This window comes from Oryza sativa, chromosome 5 (genome assembly GCF_034140825.1).
Source record: "Oryza sativa Japonica Group chromosome 5, ASM3414082v1".
NCBI lineage: Eukaryota > Viridiplantae > Streptophyta > Magnoliopsida > Poales > Poaceae > Oryza > Oryza sativa.
The window spans coordinates 10,843,905-10,866,345 of record NC_089039.1 but is presented as its reverse complement, the minus strand read 5'-3'; the positions used below and the strand labels follow the sequence as shown (position 1 = coordinate 10,866,345).

The window sequence follows — 22,441 nt, the reverse complement described above, 5'->3', positions numbered from 1 at the left end:
TCACTATTATTTAATGATGGATATTTAATGATAGCTCACGATGGTCAATCGTGATTGGTTAATTAATTAATGTGCCAACTAAAACTTGATAATAGTGGGTTGTGAGCACATGGTTTTGATGGTCGTGCTCATGACAATTAAGGACCGGTTCACGAGTTTCGGTTGTGAAACATTAATCGTGCCAACCACAAGCCAGAATGGGCAACGGCTGGACACTTTGTATAACAAGGCTCATTGCGGAGCACCAGACTGAGAAGTGGCGGAGATAAGCCCATGGGGGTCGCTGGGGAGTCCATGCCTCTGGTTTTTGAGGGGGTGACTACGATCCAGGAACGGTGCACTACTTTGAGTTGAGTTATGCGAGGGGTCTTGTGTCACGCCCAGAAATTCCCGAATAGAATTCCAAGCAGAATGTGCATTAAAATCCCCGTCCAGGACCAGCCGGGGTACACAAACGACAATGTTGACATTCAGATCCACGTCTTACAAACATCATAAAAGTCTTACAAAAATGCAGCGGAAAACAAAAAGGTAACTGGAGCTAAGCCCTGACTAAACTGCAGCGGGAACACCACTCCACAGGCATCCTCGACGGCACGGACGAAGCCTACTCCTCGGGGAAACCTTCATCTGACACATACCCGTCCTCTGGGGTTGGGAAAAGTAGAGCAAGACTGAGTACTAACCACTGTACTCAGCAAGTCATACCGGAATAGGGGTATGATGCAGGGAATTAACAAAGAAGAGCTAGAGTGGTTCATTTGCATAAATACTGGCATTTATAAACAGGAATTGAATGCGAAAACGGTTGTAATAATTAATTAGTATTAAACATCCGCTGTCCAACGCTAACCCACGTTGCGACAGGCCCAACCATCCACCTAAACTATCCAAATTCAAAAGATTACTCTAGGGTGAGACTAATCACGGTGAATCTGGTTGACCGCCCATAACCGCGGGCACGGCTATTCGAATAGTTTTACTCTGATCAGAGGTGTACAACTGTACCCACAAGACACAGCCCCACGACACGTTTCCGTGCGCCGACATGCCACCACGACATCCCGGAAAGAGGTTGTGACAGGACCATTCGCATAACCCCCTCTAACCAAGCACACCACACCTCAGGTTTCACCCCCACTCCTCGCAAGGCAGCGGGCAGTCCCCTCTCGTGCCTAGGTGAATCCGGAAGCCGCATAGACCGTCGCAGGGCCCATCCAAACTCCATCACGCCCACCCTTGCCTGGATGCGTCGGCTAGAGGAAAGCTACACTACAAGCCCAGCCGTTGCCCACGCTGGCTTGTGGTAAGTACGATAAATTCTTCCAGGGCATCCCGCGAATCGGTCCTTAACTGCCATGGGTGCGACCAGCAAAACCATGCACCCACAGCCCACCATGTGATTCATTTTATTTAACCAACACCAGAGCGGTGGTACTAATCCAACATTACCATTAGAACCAACAGTCTAAACATTAATATGATTTTCCCCATTGTGAACTAGTTGAACTAAGCATGGCTAAGCAATTCCTAGTCCAAACTCTAATCATGTTATAACCCCAAGCTAACAAAGGAGCATGGTATCAGAATAGCATGGCTGTAACAATAGGTAACCATCCCATAGTAATATTGCAAAACAAATGCGGTATTTGAAAGAAAACATTAGGACATTTGCAATATAGGATCAATATGATCAAGTGACAAGCATGACTTGCCTTGCTCTGCTGCTGGAGGGACCTCGGCGACTATCTCGAAGTACACCGGAACGTCGGAGGAATCGGAATCTAGCGACATACAAAGCAAACATTGCAAACAGGCTATAAGACTACTGAAACAGGGAACAAAACCATTTTTAATGGATTCTACACATTTTTCTTGATTTACTGAGACTTGAATGGGATTAAACGGAGCTCGGATGAATTAGTTATGAATTTTAGAAGATTCACTGTGTTTATTACTATAACAAAAATCCTTAAATAATTTATTGCGCAATATTAACCAGGGCTGACGTCAGCACAGGTGGCGCGGCGCCGACATGCGGGGCCCACCGGTCAGCGGCACGGGGAGGGAGGAAGGGGCGGCGGCTCGCGGGCCCACTGGTCAGTGGCTCGGGGAGGGCGGTCTACCGTGGACCGGGACCACGCGGGTGATCCACCGCCGATCCATGGGACCGACGGCCCGGATCGCCCTCGGGCCGATCGGACGGACGGCGGCGGCGGCAGCTCCCGGGCTCGGATCGGCATCAAAGCCGATCGGCCGACCCGGGGCTAGCGGCGGCGGTGCGTGCGCGTCTCGTCGCCGGCGATGGCATCCGGCGGCGGAGGCGACGCGAAAGCGGCAGCAGCGGACGGCGGCAACGACCTAAAGCGACGGCGAGCGCGGGCGGCGGCGACGCACGGGGAAACGGGGAAGGAGAGGAGAGGAGATGCCTCACCGAGGGTGGCCGGCGCGGAGGAAGACGATGGCGAACGGCGACGGCAGGCCACGGAAGGCGACGGCGACCGGCGGACGAGCTTCGGCGTGCCCTAAGGAAGGAGAAGAGAGGGATTAGAGAGAGGGAGATAGACAACGGCGACCGGCATCCGAGGCCGAAAGCGGCGGTAGGGGTTAAACCCACCGGAGCGCGAGGAGACGGGTGTTCCGGCGGCGAACCTCGACGGAGAAGGGGCGGCCGAGGTAGATCTCGACCCCGCGAACCCGACGGCGACGACGGCGCGGTGCGGCGGCGATCCTAGCGGCGGCTAGCGGCGGCCGAAGTAGCAAAAACGGCGGCGGCGGGTGGTTGCACGGCGCGGGAGCGATGGGGAGCTCGGGAGAGGTCGGCGCAATGGGGAAAAAGTGAGAGGGAGCGGCGGTGAAGCTTAAATAAGGGGAGAGAGGGCCGGACGTGGCCGGGAGAGGCGGGAATCGCCGGCCGACGCGGGGGAGTGGGGAGGAGAGAGAGGCGGGATTCGGTTTTCGAATCCCGGCCATCTCGGGCGCGGGCGCGAGCGGGAGAGAGAGGGGAATGGGCGCGGGAGACGCGGCGCACGCGCGGGCGTGGTCGACGTGGCCCGAGGAAGGCGGAGACGTGGGCGCGGCGACGGTTGCGGGCGCGGCGACGGTTGCGGGCGCGGCGGCGCTCCGGGATCGGCGGGAGGAGGGAGACGGGCCCGACAGGTGGGCCCCACCTGTCGGCGACCCCGAGAGAGGAGGCAGCGGGGCGGCCTGGCTGCCGGACTGGGCCTCGGCCTGCGGCCGGCCCAACAGAGAGGGGGAAGGGAGGAAAGGAGAAATGGGCCGACGGCCCATTTGAAAAGAAAGGGAGGAAAAAGAAAAAGAAAAAAAAGGAAAAGGATTTTTCCCTGGAATTAAAATATTGCTTGCTCAATTTTAATTGGTTGAAATTATTTCTAGAGCTCTGAAAATTCCACTAAAAATCCTGTTAATGAATTTCGACATGTAGAACTCAAGAAAAATTGCACATGTCAAGTCCGATTATTATTTGCATTACTTTCTTAGGGTTTTCTCCTGATTTCACCTGCATTTTCTTGGGGTCATTTATAAATTACAATTTTGGCTTGGGAGGAAAACTTCGGGGTGTGACAAACCTACCCCCCTTAAACGGAATCTCGGCCCCGAGATTCGGAGGAGCTAGTGAAGAGGTGCGGATGGGCGGCTTTCAACTCATCTTCCCTTTCCCAGGTTGCTTCCTCTTCCGAATGATGACTCCACTGAACTCGGCAAAACCGGGTAACCTTGTTTCTGGTTCTCCTTTCGCTGGTATCAAGTATGCGAACCGGCTTCTCCACATAGGTTAGGTCCTCCTGGATATCAATGTGTTCCGAATCAGCCTGTTCTTCAGGTACCCTTAAACACTTCTTTAATTGGGACACATGGAACACGTCATGGATGCCGATCATATTGGATGGAAGTTCTAGCTGATAAGCAACTTCTCCCCTTCGTTCCAAGATTTTGTATAGATCCGGTTGGGTGAAGATGTATTTCAGACTCTTATGGTCCGTATATACTTCGCAACGGTTGCCAATCAGATAGTGCCTCCAGATCTTCAAAGCATGAACCACTGCTGCCAATTCCAAGTCATGAGTTGGATAATTTCCTTCATGTGGACGCAACTGCCGCGAGGCATATGCAACCACTCTGCCCTCTTGCATTAGGACACATCCAAGTCCGTGACGGGATGCATCACAATAGACTTGGAAGTCTTTCATCTGGTCGGGCAGGATCAAAACCGGTGCGGATACTAATTTCTTCTTGAGCTCCTCAAAGCTCTTATCGCACTCAGCTGTCCATTTAAACTTCTCATCCTTCTTAAGCAACTGAGTCATGGGTCGGGCGATTCTGGAGAAATTTTCGATGAATCGGCGGTAATAACCCGCAAGTCCAAGAAAACTCCGAATCTGCGACACGGTCTTAGGTGGGGTCCATTTGGTAACTGACTCCACGTTCGATGGGTCGACTGCCACACCCTGAGCGGTAATGACATGACCCAGAAATTTGACTTCCGTCAACCAGAAGTCACACTTGCTGAACTTGGCGTATAGCTGGTGCTCCTTCAACTTTTCGAGTACCAGACGGAGATGTTGCTCATGTTCTTCCTCGGATTTTGAGTAGATAAGTATGTCGTCGATGAATACCACAACAAACTTGTCCAGAAATTCCATGAACCAGTATTTATAAATGCCAGTATTTATGCAAATGAACCACTCTAGCTCTTCTTTGTTAATTCCCTGCATCATACCCCTATTCCGGTATGACTTGCTGAGTACAGTGGGTAGTACTCAGTCTTGCTCTACTTTTCCCAACCCCAGAGGACGGGTATGTGTCAGATGAAGGTTTCCCCGAGGAGTAGGCTTCGTCCGTGCCGTCGAGGATGCCTGTGGAGTGGTGTTCCCGCTGCAGTTTAGTCAGGGCTTAGCTCCAGTTACCTTTTTGTTTTCCGCTGCATTTTTGTAAGACTTTTATGATGTTTGTAAGACGTGGATCTGAATGTCAACATTGTCGTTTGTGTACCCCGGCTGGTCCTGGACGGGGATTTTAATGCACATTCTGCTTGGAATTCTATTCGGGAATTTCTGGGCGTGACATCTTGTCACAATCACTCAACATGGTGACGTGTCTGGCCGGGCACGGTAACATGCTGGTGGGTTGTGTCTTGTGGGTACAGTGGTACACCTCTGGCCAGAGTAAAACTATTCGAATAGCCGTGCCCGCGGTTATGGGCGGGTCAAACAATGTCTTTTGTGATTAGTCCCACACTACTCATTAATAATAATGTGGTAATTGATGGTAATTAATTTAGCTCCTGGTTTGGAATGGTACATTCCTGGTTTGGAGATAGATCTGTGCAGCCGGGTATGGTTGTTCAGAATGGTTGGGCCTGTGCAGTATGGGTGTGCTGTTCAGTGTTGATTAATATTGATGATTAATTACTCTACTGTTTTACAATTCTCAAATGTTTGCTAAATGCTGCTTTTGCAAATGAGCCATATATTATGCCATCCTTTGGTATCCTTGTGCACTTGCATATTTGCTGTGTGGCTTGCTGAGTATGTCATATGCTCACCTTGCAATAATCAATCAAACCTCAGTTGAAGACAAGTTGCGAAGGAGAAGACGTTTGGCTTATATCCCAGTTGAGCTGCCTGTGGGAGTGGAGCCGGAACTTCGCTAGATTTTATTTTCCGCTACAGTTTTCTTCATGATGAGGACTAAGTGCCTCTTATGTAAGTATTTATTCGCTTTAGTTATTGATGAATCTGTATATTAAATTGTCAGTTTGTGTACCTCAGCTGATTCCTGGACGAGGATTTTATGCACAAATGAGTTTGGAAATTACTAGTGAATTTCTGGGCGTGACAAGATATATGCTAAGTCTAGGTGACGTATATTATAGGACCCTAGCTAGTCAATAATTATATACTAAGTCTAATTACAAATATAATAATCTTATATTAAAACTCCAATAATCTAATATACTAAGACTAAAATAGTCATGTATGCTAAGTGTAACTGTCGTATATTAGAACCCTACACAATCTTACATGCTAAGTCTAATTACAAATCTAATAATCTTATACAAAAACTCAAATAGTGATATATGCTAAGGCTAGGTGACGTATATTATAGGACCCTAGCTAGTCAATAATTATATACTAAGTCTAATTACAAATATAATAATCTTATATTAAAACTCCAATAATCTTATACTAAAACTCAAATATATTAGAACACTACACAATCTTATATGCTAATTAAGTCTAATTACAAATCTAATAATCTTAATTGCATTACAAATATAACAATCATATATATATAATTACGTCACTTTCCTATGCGAATTCCTTCGAGGGCTAGCTCTACCACTCCGGCTTGAGGGACGACTCCGACAACAATTTTTCTGCAAGATACAAAAAGATGTATTAGGATAAACGCGAAGTAACATATATTGCATTTGACGTTCACGTTTCGTTCACGATATCGTTCACGTTCGCGTTCTCGTTAAGGTCACGTTTCATTCACCTACGTTTGTTCGTTCACGTTCATTCACCTGCCTATAATTGCATTTCACGTTCACGTTCATTCACGTTCGTTCGCTCGTTCTCATTCACGTTCGTTCGCTCGTTCACGTTCGTTCGCACGTTCTCGTTCACGTTCATTCACCTTGTTCTCGTTCACGTTCATTCGCTCGTTCTCATTCACGTTCATTGGCTCGTTCACGTTCGTTCTTTGCTCGTTCTCGTTCACGTTCATTCACCTTGTTCTCGTTCACGTTCGTTCGCTTGTTCTTATTCACGTTCGTTGGCTCGTTCACGTTCGTTCTTCGCTTGTTCTCGTTCACGTTCATTCACCTTGTTCTCATTCACGTTCGTTCGCTCGTTCTCATTCACACGTTCATTCACCTTGTTCTCGTTCACGTTCGTTCGCTCGTTCTCATTCACGTTCGTTGGCTCGTTCACGTTCGTTCGCTCGTTCTCGTTCACGTTCATTCACCTTGTTCTCGTTCACATTCGTTCGCTCGTTCACGTTCTCAGTGTGGCGGTAGCGGGACGGCGGTGGGGCGGCAGCGGAGCGGCGGCGGGGCGGCGCGGCGGCATGGCGCCGCGCGCGGCATCGGCGTGGCGCGGCGCGGTGCCGTCGTGGCGCTACGCCCGGTGGCGGCGTTTCGCGGCGGCGGCGTTGCGCGGCGGCGGCGTGTCGCGCGACGCGGCGCTGGTGCCGCGCCGCGGCGGCGTCGTGGCGTCTCGTGGCGCGGCGTCGTCGTGGCGCGGCGTCGTGTCGTGACGAGGTCGGCGTCGGCGTCTGAAACTCGGCGGCCAGCGGCAACCGAGAGGGAGAGAGAGAGATCGAGAGGGAGGCGGCGGCGGCTCTCACCCCAGAGATGCGGCGGCGGCGGAGGAGGCGGAGGCGGCGGCGACGACGATGAGCGCGAGACGACGGCGAGATACGGCGGCGGCGTCGGCGCGGGGATGCTTCCAGTGTATCTTTCGACTTTCCATATACACCTAGGAAGCCAAGAAGGTTTACGCAAAGATTCTTAGTGAGGTGCATCACGTCGATTGCGTGGCGTACGTCCAAGAATTCCCAATAGGGTAACTCCCAAAATATAGAGTTCTTTTTCCACATCGCCGCGTGACCATCTTCGCTCTCTATAGGCTGGCTTCCAGGCCCCTTTCCGAACACTACTTTAAAATCTTTAACCATAGTAAACACTGTTTTCCCGCTGCGATGTTTAGGCTTCGTATGGTGGTCAGCCTTATGTTCGAAGTGCTTGCCTTTCTTCCGTACCGGGTGGTTTGCTGCAAGGAATCGACGATGACCCATGTATACAACCTTCCTACAGTGCTTAAGATACGTACTTTCTGTTTCATCCATACAGTGAGTGCAAGCCTTGTACCCCTTGTTGGACTGTCCGGATAGGTTGCTAAGTGCAGGCCAATCGTTGATGGTTACAAACAGTAGCGCTCGTATGTTAAACTCCTCCTGTTTGTCCTCGTCCCACACGGGGACACCTTCCTTCTTCCACAACAGCTTAAGATCTTCGACCAGTGGTCTTAGGTACACATCGATGTCGTTACCAGGTTGCTTGGGGCCTTGAATAATAATCGGCATCATTATGTACTTCCTCTTCATGCATAGCCAGGGGGGGAGGTTGTAGATACACATCGTAATGGGCCAAGTGCTATGGCCGCTGCTCATCTCTCCAAAAGGATTCATGCCATCCGTACTCAAACCAAACCGTATGTTTCGTGCGTCCTTTCCAAATTCTTTAAATTTTCTGTCGATGTTTCGCCACTTCGAACCATCGGCGGGGTGTCTCAGCATCTCGTCCTATTGACACTCTTCTGCATGCCATCGCATCATTCTAGCATTCCCCTTGTTCCTGAACAAACGCCTTAGCCGTGGTATTATAGGGAAATACCACATCACCTTAGCAGGAATTCTCTTCTTTGTTAGCTGCCCGTCAACTTCTCCTGGATCGTCTCGTCTAATCTTGTATCGTAGTGCTTTGCAAACAGGGCATGCTTCTAGGTTCTCATAATCCTCACCGCGATATAGGATACAATCATTCGGACATGCGTGAATCTTCTGAACTTCCAGTCCTAGCGGGCAGACTATCTTCTTAGCCTCGTACGTTGTCTCGGGCAATTTGTTTTCCTTCGGAAGAATGTTCTTGACGAGTTTCAATAAATCGCCAAATGCCTTGTCACTAACCCCATTTTTTTCCTTCCATTGCAAGAACTCCAGAGTGGTATCCAACTTTTTGTGCCCCTGCTCGCAACCTGGGTACAACGAAGTTCTGTGGTCCTCTAACATCTTGTCCAATTTATGGGCCCCTTTTCACTTTCGCAGTCCTCCTTGGCGTCCTGCAACATCTGACCAAGATCATCCGCAACGTCGTTACCATCAGCATCCCTTTCCTCCTCGCCCGTTTGATTTCCTTCAAATCTAACGTACTGAGCAAAGTCCGAAATATTGTCGTCTTCCACTTCATATTCTTCCATTTCAACACCTTGCTCTCCGTGGGATGTCCAACAGTTATAGCTTGGCATGAACCCCGACTCAAACAAGTGGAAATGAATAGTCCTGGATGCAGAATACTCCTTCTGATTCTTACACTTATTGCATGGACAACAAATAAAACCCCTTTGCCTGTTAGCTTCGGCCACTCTCAAAAAATAGTGCATGCCGTCAATAAACTCTTTGGACCGCCGGTCAGCGTACATCCATTGCCGATCCATCTACAAGAGTCGAAAAAAAATCGTACAAAAATAATTATTCTTACAATAATGACAGTCATACAATAATTATAAGATAATTACAAACTGTTTCAACAGTCATACAATAATGACATATCTTTATTCATACAAAAATCATAAAATATTACACCAAATAATTCTTATTTACTATTTCTAAAGTTTTAAACTAATTTTAATGTGTTTTACTTCTTTTAATTTTCATTTTAGTTTGTTTTCTAGTATTCAAGATTAACTTTCACTATATTTTTCCTTCTCAACTATTTTATAAAACCTTCTTTAGCAAATCAACTAAATTTCTATATATTCTTTCTTCCCCCACACAAATTTTCTCCCTCATCAACTTACAACTAAATTTTGGAGACAAAAAAGTGTGCAAAACATAGCTGCAAATGTAATATGACAAAAAAAATATTGGAGGATGAAGTTGCAAACCTTTTAGGCACCTCCGATTTGTATATAATCACCAAAATAAATTCACTAGAAATTTTGGCATGACCTCCCCTCTTTTTTGAAGAAATTTTGAAGCTTGTTCGGGCAGCTGGAGGAGGAAGAAGACATATATATAGGGGTGGGACTTTAGTCCCGGTTGGTGTTACCAACCGGGGCTAAAGATTCCCGAGATCTATAGTCCCGGTTGGTATTACCAACCGAGACTAAAGTTACGAACCGGGACTAAAGATCCCGGGGGGGGCCTGACAGGCCCTGACAGCATTTGAACCGGGACTAAAGATCAAATATGCCCGTTACCCTTTTTAACCGGGACTAAAGATCATCTTTAGCCCCGGTTTTTATTGCATCCGGGACTATTGTAGAATTCGGCCGACCGACGAAAGATGGTTTCTCCACCGGTGCTTTCAGAAATTTATCAACAGCTGGAGTTCAATTCTGTCTCTTTTACAAATATGTCGCGCACTTGTTTGTATGCAAGGTAGCCGTATTTCATATATCAAAGGTCATTATCTGACAAGCTAGTACATGATTGCATTTTGATGGAAAATCTACATGTTTACTCAGAATACACAGTACGAACAAACGCTCAGAAGTCAGAAGACTATGGAGCAAAGGTGAGAAACATTCTGCGACAGAGACAAGCAATATGAGAGTTGGGCCTTTGATCAAAAGACCCTAAATTTTGTCAGAATTTTCAGTTGAAGTTCAATGTCCACTTCAACCATTTTTCGTAAGATCCAAAACTAACAGTACTTTTAATATTTCTAGCAGTGCTAACTATGTAAAAATAAGTTCTTGACAAAAGAAAAACTTTCTTATTAATATATTATGATATACATTTGATAAATTTATACTTCTATTACTTTGTTATATTTATGGTATTTAAAGAAAAAATTGTAAGTTGGACCACCTAAATCTAAAATCCTAGATACACAGCTGGTTGTGTCTGCCCATACAACATTTCTGCGTATGAAAGCAGTACTTGCATCCATCCTAATCCTATCTTCTCAAACAGTATTGGTTTCATAATATTGGTTGAACATATGCGATTTGGCATAAAAAAAAGGCTGCATATCGTCAGGCATGGCACAAGTTGGCCAAGTGCCTGTGCTTCACTTGTCAATTATACTCATCCGCAGGGTTGCAAAGACATGCTGGGTGTGACTGACCTGTTAATACAATCAACAATGCACAAAATGCACGCATTTTAGACCAAAAAAAAGTTTATTTTGAAGTACAGGAGAAGTTTGATTAGACTCAAAAAGTAATGATGTGCTGGTTATTTGCAAGTGGTCTAATCTCAGTTATAATCCTACGAAAGGAGAGTCAATTTGTTCCATAGTGGTTGCATCGACGAAGAAATGCTCTGACCAAAAAGCGTGCGTCTCATGCACAAGTGCACAACCTTTTGACAGCTGAAAAAAATGGTGTAAAAGAAACATTCGGCTAACTCGAGGTGTCAATGCTGAGTGGTACATGCATCATTATGCAGGGATGACAAAGCACTGACATTACATATCTTTCTTTTGAGTTCATGTCCATGGAATTTGTGTATAATGGACAAAAAGAATCTAATTGACTAGTAGCTATCAACCTCTCCCAACATTGTAACACTAACAATGGGTCTTTTATATTCCAGTAGTTACCTAGACCAGCACAAAGCTGTGGAAACTCAAACACTCATAATTTTAATTGCACATTGTCTCAAGATTGCTTTATCTCAATACTGTTGCCATTATCGTGTCACAAAGTAAAGTATGTAACCGCATAAGGCTGTGTTTGGCACCCCTTTTCCCAACCCCTCTCCCTCATTTTCTGCACGCACGCTTTTCAAACTGCTAAACGGTGTGTTTCTTTATAAAAAATTTCTATACGAAAGTTGCTTAAAAAAATCAAATTAATCTATTTTTAAAAAAAAGTTTAGCTAATACTTAATTAATCACGTGCTAATGGACTACTCCGTTTTCCGTATGTACTGTTCCCGGTTGGGAACATGGACTAGCGAACACAGCCTAAGTCTATTCAATTTCTCTCATTCAATTTATACGTTTTTCATGCGGTCTACTCAAACTATCATTCCTGTTCTTTTTCTTTGTTTTGCAATTTTTTATTTTGTACTTCCTCCGTTTCACAATGTAAGTCATTCTATCATTTCTCATATTCATATTGATGGTAATGAATCTAGATAGATATATATGTCTAGATTCATTAACATCAATATGAATGTGGAAAATGCTAGAATGACTTACATTGTGAAACGGAGGGACACTAGTACAGATCCTTCTATCTGTGACGGGCTCTAATATGCTTAGAAATAGCGGGCCGTCATAAGAAAGTCATCTCAATCGGGCCAAAAAGTGTCCGATTGAGATATGGTCGCACAGACATGTTAGATGGGCATAAAACTTAAGCCCGTCACGGATGACACCTATCAGTGACGGGCCGTAGTTTAGGCCCGATTGAGATAACATTCCATATCTCAAACGGGCCTAAAGTTGCGGCCCGTCACAGATGACCATTATCTGTGACGGGCACCAACTTTAGGCCCGATTGAGATAACATTCCATATCTCAAACGGGCCTCAAGTTGTGGCACGTCACAGATGACCATCATCCGTGACGGGCCACAACTTGAGGCTCGTTTGAGATAACAACTAGGCCCGTCACAGATGACTCATCAGTGACGGGCTATATACTTAATCTCTATCGGGCATTAACTAAAGCTCGTCACCGATGACTATTTTTCTATTTTTCATATGAAATGTTTATATTTGTAATTTGACTATAGCAAAATAATTAAGTGCAGTATAATAATTCATTTTATGAGTCAAGACAATTTTACGTGTAGTAAATGATTTCAAATGGAAAAAATGTCAACAACAAAGTTGTATAACTTATCAAGATTTACAACTTTTAGTTTGTTCATTTTTCTATATAACATTTTTTTGAACAGTTTGAATTTGAATTTGAAAATACGACAACTTCAAACAACATTTTCAAATACTAAATGATTTCAATTGAAAAAGTCATCAACAACAAAGTTGAATAACTCATCAAGATCTAAAACTTTTATTTTTGTTATTTCTTCATCCGACGAAATGTTAGTAATATTATTCATAAATTTTACATATATGTGTTATAGTTTATAAAACCAGATAAGAGATATGTCAATTTTGTGAACAATGTTACTATCACTTTGTCGTATGAAGAAATGACCAAAATAAAAGTTTTAGATCTTGATGAGTTATTCAACTTTGTTGTTGATGACTTTTTCAGTTGATATCATTTAGTATTTGAAAATATTGTTTGAAGTTGTTATATTTTTAAATTCAAATTCAAACGGTTCAAAAAATGTTATATAGAAAAATAACCAAAATAAAATGTGTAGGTCTTGATGAGTTATACAACTTTGTTGTTGATGACTTTTTCAGTTGAAGTCGTTCACTGATCTAAAATTCTATTTGAACTTTTCAAAATTTGAATTTCAAATTTCAAATTGTTTAAATAGAGTCAGATGGAGAAATGACCAAAATAAAAGTTTTGCACCTCGATGAGTTCTACAACTTTGGTTTTGGTGACTTTTCCATTTGAAATCATTTAATAACCCCAATTTGATATCCTGGCCTAGGGCTTAATGGGATTAATAGAATACCCATACCAACAAGTTACAACTACTCTTCCGGAAACCAATCTCCAAAGAACTTTGATGTTAAGCGTGTTTGGTCTAGAGCAATTTTAGGATGGGTGACCGACGTGCACGGGCTATAGTTAACGCCCGTCACAGATGAGACGGGCGCTAGTTGTGGCCTGATAGAGATAGGTCATCTGTGACGGGCTATAGTTTGACTGGTCGTCTGGGTCAAAACTATCGGTGACGGGCTTCACTTAGGGCCCGATTGAGATATATTCATTCGTGACGGCCGTTTGCCCGATTGAGATAACTCTTCACATCGGTGACTTCTAGCATGTGATGGACGCTGTGCCCGATTGAGATGGGGCTTACCACCGATTAAGATGAGGGTATCCCTTCTAGTGGGAGTACTTGTATTCCTATCAAAATCATATGTTTTTTCTATTACTCTACTTATTTTTCAAAATTGTTTTTCAAAGGAGCCCTTAACCACAACAGCTACCCATCCGGCAGTGATACCCACATGTTTATTACTACCGGCTTAAAAATCATTTGTGGTCTACTACCACTTCTGGTTTAGATCGGAATTTGAAATATTTTTTAGATGCCAGGAAACAAAAAAATATTCCGTATTATACAAGTACAAAAAAATATTCCGTATTACTAACGAATGATGTATTCTTGCATGTTCTGATTTTGCAGGAATTATGATAAAAAATGCTGGAGCCACATTCCATTTTAACTAGGTAGGTGGCTCCAACGTTTCTAACCTACCTAGTTAGAATGTGGCTCCAACGTTTCTTATCATAATTCAATGCATACCATTTGATCATATACTTTTTGCATTTCTCATTCTCATTTCAGTCAGATGAGAACTAGACAATCCCCAAAAGAAATCCATGACACTACCTCCAAAAGATACAAAGAAAAAGTTGAAAATAACATTGTAAAACCAGTAAAATATTGTACACGTTTATGGTAACGACGTCAGCAAAATCAGAACATGCAAGAATACAGCATTCGTCATTAATCTCCCACCTCGGTTTCCACCTCACTCGCAAGGGTCCATTTTTGGACATCTAAGCGATGAAAAGAAACAAACCCAACGTCGTCGCTCTATATAAATGGAGTAAAGCACAAAAGCAGCAGCACACGATGGAAACCAGCCATAAACCGCTAGAGCTCTTCCACGCCCTGCCGCCGCAGGCGCCGGCCGACGCGCCGCCGCCGCCGTCGGCGTTCGAGGGCTTCTCGTCGATCTTGACGCACTTCGACGCGGGCTACTTCCGCATCAGCCTCTCGCTGTGCGGGCAGGCGCTGCTCTGGCGCACGCTCTGCGGCGGCGGCGGCGACGGCGACGGCGACGAACACATGCAGCCGCGCGCTCTGGGCGCGCTGGCTCGGCATCTTCCCCCCGCGGCGTCCGTGCTGCTCTGGTCGCTCGCGCTGCTCTCGCTGGTCGCGCTCACCGCGCTCTACGCAGCGCGCTGCCTGCTCCGGTTCGCGGCCGTGCGCGCCGAGTTCCGGCACCGCATCGCCGTGAACTACCTCTTCGCGCCGTGGGCGTCGTGGCTGCTGCTGCTGCAGTCGGCGCCGTCGTCGCTCCTGAGCCCGGGCGCCGCGCCGCGCCGCGTCCTGTGGTGCGCCTTCGCGGCGCCGGTCCTCGCGCTCGACGTCACCGTGTACGGGCAGTGGTTCACCGAGGGCCGGACGGCGCTGTCCATGGCCGCCAACCCGACGGGCCACATCACGGTGGTGGCGAACCTCGTGACGGCGAGGGCGGCGGCGGAGCTCGGGTGGCGAGAGGGCGCCGTCGCCGTGTTCGCCGTCGCCGTCGCGCACTACGCCGTGCTGTTCGTCACGCTGTACCAGAGGCTCCTCGGAGCGAACGCGCTGCCGGCCATGCTCCGGCCAGTGTTCTTCCTCTTCTTCGCGGCGCCGAGCATGGCGTCGCTCGCGTGGGGTGCAATCTCCTCCTCCTTTGACACCGCCTGCAAGATGCTATTCTTTCTTTCCCTCTTCCTATTTGCCTCACTGGTAATGAACAAACTACTATTCTTTTCCCCCAAAAAATATATTTTTATGAATAGAATATATCCATCTAGTTTTTAAACAAAGTGTTTTTTTTTATTTCCCTTCTTTAGAAATGTCACTAACACAAAATTCCAAATTTAGTTTCACTTTCTGATCAGAAACACTTTCTTTGGTGCATGTTAAATTGTTAATTAGAATGTCATAGGTTTTGATGAGGCTATACATGCCACATCATACTACAAACTGAAGAAACACAAATAACATTTGTATTCAGTCTTACTTCACAATCTTAAAATTCTCTCGTAGTATATGTTAACCATTATGCTCACATGTTTTTTCTTTAAGCGATGCAGCAGCAATTCCAAGCGAGATGGTTCTCTCTGTTGCTGTTGCAATCAAATTTCCATGACAGGAAAATAAATTGCTCAATTCTTGTCTGTTATGATACTTCTAATTATGATGTTATGTGAAAAGAACTGATGCTTTATTTTCGTATATATACTTACCTGTGTTTTTGACTGTGCACAGGGACTTGAATTTGACATCTCAAGTTCTCAACCTAGATAGGTCTGAGGTGCATGGTAAAATATGCTTGCTATGCACATTTTGGCATGTTTATTACTACAGCTTTTAAGATTGCAGTTTTCAGTTTTAATTTTACGTTAATTATCAGGTACTAACTACTAAGTAAGGGAGGGATAACTTGATTATATATTAACACAATTGTTTAAAACAACAATTTATCCACTTTGTAGATAAACCAATTGCACGGCACGCCACTACAATTTCACCAAATACCTTAATTGGCAGTCATTGTCTCACCTACATGCATGCTCGTCCACATGCCCTTGAGACACCAATATAATGTTAAAATTCGTAGGATGGTGTGAATTTTTCAGTGACAAATAAACAGTTGGAAATTCAGGATAGATGTATATAATCCTTCCATTTTTTTTTCAAATAAAATATAAAGTGTTTCGTATGCCTATTCAACACTGCTAAAGAAATTGTTGCAGTAGAAATTCAGGACAAAATAACTCAGTTTGCATCAGCATCACATTGTAATTTATTCTCCTACACATATTTTTTTGTCGCTCACAAATCATCTGCTTGGTCCCGTAGGTGTCGAGGCCAACCTTGTTCAGGAGAGCCATGCGCCGTTTCAGCGTGGCGTGGTGGGCATTCCCGTTCCCGCTCACCGCGCTCGCCGTCGCGTCCGTGGAGTACGCGAGGGAGGTCGAGGACCACGCCGCCGTCGTGCTCGTGCTCGTGCTGTCGGCGCTCTCCGTCGTCGTCACCGTCGCCGTCGTGGTGTGCACGGCCATCAGAACAAGCGACCTGCTCCCCCACGGCGACGACGATCCATTGCCGTGCGCATCGTCGTCAGTGATGGTGCCCTTGGATGCGTTCACAGGATCAATAGTATCTTCGTGTGTGTAAAGATTAACAGAGTGACAATTATGCAACGGTGGAGAAACACTGGTTAATTAATAAGCCAGAATCAGCATAGAGTGATTTTGTTTATTTTTATTTTGAAAAATCCCCTGATTTATATTAATAACAATGTAAATTCCAATTAGTATTACGAGAATCCAAATCCTACATACTTATATAGTTCATCCCCACTAAGTGGACTGAGTGTAGTTAATGCTATTTCTCTCTTCTCTCATGAAACCACATCATCGTAATTTTTTTTAGCCTTTGGATGATAAATCTAGGGTGCAAATAGTCTCCTCTTCTTCTCTCATAAAACCCTACAATCTCAATTGTTTTTTATTTAAAATTCATAAGTATCAATTACATAAAATATTTTCACCTTGCATTATATTTGCAATCATGTGTTAACTATATAAAACATCGGAACTCATTTTATTTTGGTTTACAAAATATAATATAGCTTATTTGTACATACTATACAATTTAATTTCCCGCAGCAACGCGGCGGGGTATTCATCTAATTTTAAAAATGCTTCACGACGGGAGGCATCAAAGCATCGGACGCTGATACATGCATGTATGCAACCAAAAGAAATATGCATGTACTTGTATGGATGAAACATAACAATGTGTGGTGATATAAACAGAGCAAATTAATCCTCTCATCTTAGATATATTCATGAGAGAAGTCTTCAAATTTGATCTTCAAATATTGTTTTCTTCCAAATTACTTATCCAATATGCAATTCAATCCCATTGTTGTTGTCTCATGGGAATTAAATCTTTTAAAAAATATCTCATATTATTATATTATGATGAAAAACATATATATTTTGACCTTTAATATTTGATGTTACATACAGTACGTAGAAATGAATCTTTCAACTGGCCGGAATATATTCGACTATATATGTTGCATAATTTATGTTTTTTCTGCGATGCATATTTTTTAATGTTGCACAAGGTATTATCAGGATGATTAAAAAAATATTTTCTAATGTGTCACTAGTTCATTTGCAAATGTTTCACGTGATGTTATTTCGATATTTTTAGCAAGTCTTTATGATGTTTCGATGTTACAACTCGATTGTTCTATTTTTGTGTCTGATATAAAAATGTTTTAATTAAGATTTAGCAGTGTTCTATTCCTTTTTTTTTGCATATTTCCATGTTAGTGAATAATGTTTCAGTAACTTGATTTTCATGCTGTACACTGTACGATTTTAAAAAGGTTGGTGTAAGAGACGTATAGCCAAATAATATCTCAACTAAAGTTGTTCTTCTACCGCGTGTAGATATGTACATATATAGATGTTCCGTTAAATCCATTTTGTAGACTCCGTGCAGCATAGCGGCAGAAGTTGCAGCCCTTGGAGCTCATGCGCGAACGATGTGGACTACGGAAGAGAAGAGCAGACCTGCCTAATCTTTTTGTTCCATCGGGCACCTAACGTGATGGTATAGACACATCTGCAAATGGACTAAGCATTAAAACATTGAGTCCCAACGACCAAAACATCGAGAAAATTCATATAATCATAACACAAAATGTACAACAAAGAGAATTTCAATGTGAGCATTCCATTCTCACAAGTCATCAAATTTCAATGGTTCAATCATATATTTTTTTTCAGCAATCATGTGAGATCCTATTGTAAAAATTTAATTGCTACCAATACAATTGTGCAATCAGATAGCAGATCAAAATGATTAGGAGAAACAACGTTTTAACTGGATGCATAGCTCAGACTTGACTGGAAAGATATGAGATAGGGAAGGTTGACCAATATAGTGCGCAACAGCAGCCAACCCATGCAAACCGGGATATAGGAAGGGCACTCGGTTTTTGTTGTATCATTTGGCACATGATTTGGCACATGATGTTTAGATGCGTGCTCTAAATTTCTGTGTTATCTTTATTTTTGAAAATTGTTTGATTCGATAACAAGGGAAATTCTAAGAATACAAGAACCTAAAATTGTGTTCTACTGGTACTCTATAGTCTGAGCTTTCAGAAAAAACAAAATACCTTGGGTGATACCATACTACTCCAACCGACATATTTATAAATTAAACCATTGTTTCACTTGACCCAAGGAAACAAACATGAGTATGTATGTTCCATGGGAATAGGCAGATATACTGAGAAACCCACATTCGCAAACCCAATATAGGTTAGAAGACATGACACAACCACAGAACCCTACAACGGAAGGTGATTGTTGCCTCCCTGATTAGCATCGGTGATCATGCATCCCTAGCTCCTCTGATCTCTAGCCTCTTACCTCCTAGGATGGCCCTCCAGGCCTTCCACCAAAATTCTTCCAGCTAAACTTTTGTGTGCCCATTCCCTCTGCCCTATCACTTGTTGAGTCGTTATGTGCACGTTTTATTGCAAGAAACTAAAAGACCGGAAAAATTTCTTGATTTTGAGCCCTAGTGATGATGTATTGTAGTATATCATATTTCGAGTAGCAACTATATCATTTCTTAATGGGCTGATTTAATGAGAGAAGATTACTCTTAGCTGCTAACCTTCCGCGTTCTAATTATCTTGTGATTCTTTTATGTCCGTTCTCTGAATTTAGAGATCAATGCTACATTATCAGCTGACCACGTTTTGCATTCCTATTTTCTTTCTACCTACCATCCATGTATGGTACTTAAGGTCAGTTTAGTTGAATAGTGTTGAACCCAATCAGAAACAATATAGATCCAACCAAAACTTATGAATGGAATGCACCTATATCACTATGCAAAACTATATAACATAATATAATGGCATAGATTCACTCAGTTGAATATATAAGCACATATTTATTTAATTTATTCCATAAATAAATCATGGCATTGTAGATGTAAACTAGCATAATCGTATCATACGATTTATATATGTAAACTAGACAGTAAACCATGAACATATTGAATATGCAAAACATATTGAATGCACAGCAGGAAGGACTCGCTGTACCGGGCATTGACGATGACGCGCAACACCCGGGAAAAGAGTTAGACGAGCCGTTGTGACGAACAGCAAGCAGTCGTGCAAAGCGCTTCCAAAAACCTTATTGCCGTCTTCTCCCGTGTAAGACGTCGAAAATGAAGGTTCTAGAGACCTGCCACGCCCCGAACTAGTACCGACCGGAACTAGCCCGTGACGCTCCAAATTAACCTGTTAATCGATACCAGTCCCAGGAAACAGTGCTGGTATCACAGGAAGACAGATTATCACAGCAACAGAGGTTTCTTTATTATAGAGTAGAGGTACAGTCATGTTGGGCTGCAGACAGATCCCGAGCTCACAACTGCATTACAAAAGGGAAGCGGAAGCCAGGACTTGGACCAAACAACACAGGCGCGACTTGGGAACTAGGCCGAAACCCTAAAACTCATCGTAGCCGGCTTGCTCCTGGAAGAACTCCTCATCTGCAGGATCCGCTTCATCTTCTTCAGCAACTGGGGGGGGATTATTTATATAGAGCAAGGGTGAGTACGGGAGTACTCAGCAAGCCATGGGAAATAAGTGTTTAATGCAGGCTTCAAGGAAAGGCTGTTGTTTTTGCAATTGATTTTATTTGAACTCTTTTCTGAAAACAACTAAGTGAGTGCTTCTCAAACGATACGGATGAGACAGTGCGTCTCGTCCGGTCGGAGTATGTGCAATGTATCAGTCTTTTTGAATTGATTCAAGGTTGGCACTCGGCCAACAACTTTCAAACGGCCACCCGGGCCAACAACTTTCAAACGGCCACCCGGGCCTAGCTGATCCCATCAGCTGCATATTTTTCAAACATCGAACCCCTTTCCACAACAGCAATTTCACAAGGCAGTAGTCAAACAAAACTACGCTAGGAATCACCTCACATCCGCCCATGACCGTGGGCACGGCTGTTCGAACAGTTTGTTAACCTCTGCAGAGGGGGTACACTTTACCCACACGACATTACTAACCCGAATCACCCAGCCCGTGGGGATCAGCCACGTCGGGAGACCTCCAAGCTTTCATGACAAGGCATTTCCAAAGCCGACACAGGTTTACCATATGCCGACGAGAGGGGTCCCAGACCAACAACAGGTTAGGTCCCAGACTATACTGTGCCAGGAAGCCCAGGGGTCCTCCCTGACACCACCCCAGCGAATCCACATGTCTCTTGGCATCAAGGCTCCCCTGATAAGCTAGTTACTCAGCCAGGGGTGTCCCATTCCACCCATGTGGTCGTACTTGTCTTATGTTCGGATGAAATTCCAAGGAAACGGTCCTTAGGTGCAAGAGCGGGAAACCGTACACCCGGTACGTTCCCTGGTCCGCGGTTTTTGAAATTCATTTAGTTCGCAAGCACCGACCCAGGTGTCGGGTTTTCCAAGTCTTTTGTAAAACCCAAGTTTTACCCAAGATGTTTTTCAGATTTTAAATTTGAAGGCGGCCGTCGATACTCGTGCAGAGTGCACGATTTCCGAGGCGCAACTGGGTGGTTACAAGGGAACATGGTATAACAATTAACAAGGGAAGGATCAAATGCAACAAACTAGGTAGGTCCGCCAATCTGCCTTGCAGACGGGACAAACAGATTAAGTGCGATCCTATCAATGCATAATATTTTTCAAGCAACATAATTAAATTCAAATATAGGCTCAAGATGTTCAAAGGTGGCTTGCCTTACTCGAGATCTGGAGCTTGATCCTCGAAATCCTCGCACTGCGGGTCTTTGGGCTCCGAAACTATACGCAAAACGGGACAACTCAACAAACGGCGAAAATAAAGCCCTATTAATGACCTCTAAGCGTGCCATTAGATAGATCTCGAGATTTGAGGAATTTTGGAAGTTGTACGGGGTCAAACGGATTTACGGTTGGGAAGATATTGAATTTCTAAGATTATTGGATTTTTGGTCTAAAGGAAAAGGATTTAATTAAATCCTTTTTGGAAAAGAAAAGAAAAGAAAAGAAAAGAAAAGAAAAGAGGGAGGGAAATCAGACTTTCCTCGGGCGGCTAGGGCGCGGCCCGAGAGAAAAGGGGCGGCTCGGCCGAGCTAAATGGGCCGGCCGGCCCAAGGCGGCCCAAGGTACGCGCGCGCGGGAGGGGAGGAGAGAGAGAGCCGGTGGACCGGGCTCACCTCGCGTGGTCCCGAGTGGGACCCGCTTGTCAGCGGCTCGGCTCACCGTGCGGAGGGAGCACGCGGCGCGGCGCTAGGATGGGGGAGGGACGCGGTGCACGCGCGCGGTTCGCGGTGGACGCGGATGCGGCGGGCCCACGCGCAGCCTCACGGCTCGCGGTGGAACGCGCGCACGGGGAGGGGCTGACTGGGGTCGGCTCGACCCGGTCTTGGCCGAGCTGGCGCCGACGTGGCGCCTACGTGGCTGCCACGCGGGCCGGCGGGAGGTAGACGACGACGCCGGTCGGAATGGACGGCGGACGACAGCGGCGAGCAGCGGAGCGAACCACGGCGATACAGGCGAAAGCGAGCACACCGGGTGGTTGTACGAGACGAGGGGAGACGAGCCAACGGCTCGGATTCGCCGGAGGGAGCTTGACGGCGGCGAATTGCGGCGGCGGCAACCGGCGGCGGGAGAAGGGGGAAACGGCGACGAGGTCACGAGGGGCCGATTCCCGGCAGCGAGAGCATCTACGC

The 22,441-nt window shown here is 45.0% G+C and overlaps 1 protein-coding gene across 1 annotated transcript; it reads left to right on the top strand.

Moving 5' to 3' along the window:
- Positions 1-14,475: 14,475 nt before the first annotated feature.
- Positions 14,476-16,984, top strand: LOC107275808 (S-type anion channel SLAH4). The gene is made up of 2 exons (XM_015783285.3): positions 14,476-15,377; positions 16,497-16,984. Exons 1-2 carry the CDS (start codon positions 14,496-14,498, stop codon positions 16,812-16,814), a joined length of 1,200 nt encoding a protein of 399 aa, XP_015638771.1. The 5' UTR covers positions 14,476-14,495; the 3' UTR covers positions 16,815-16,984.
- Positions 16,985-22,441: the final 5,457 nt, after the last annotated feature.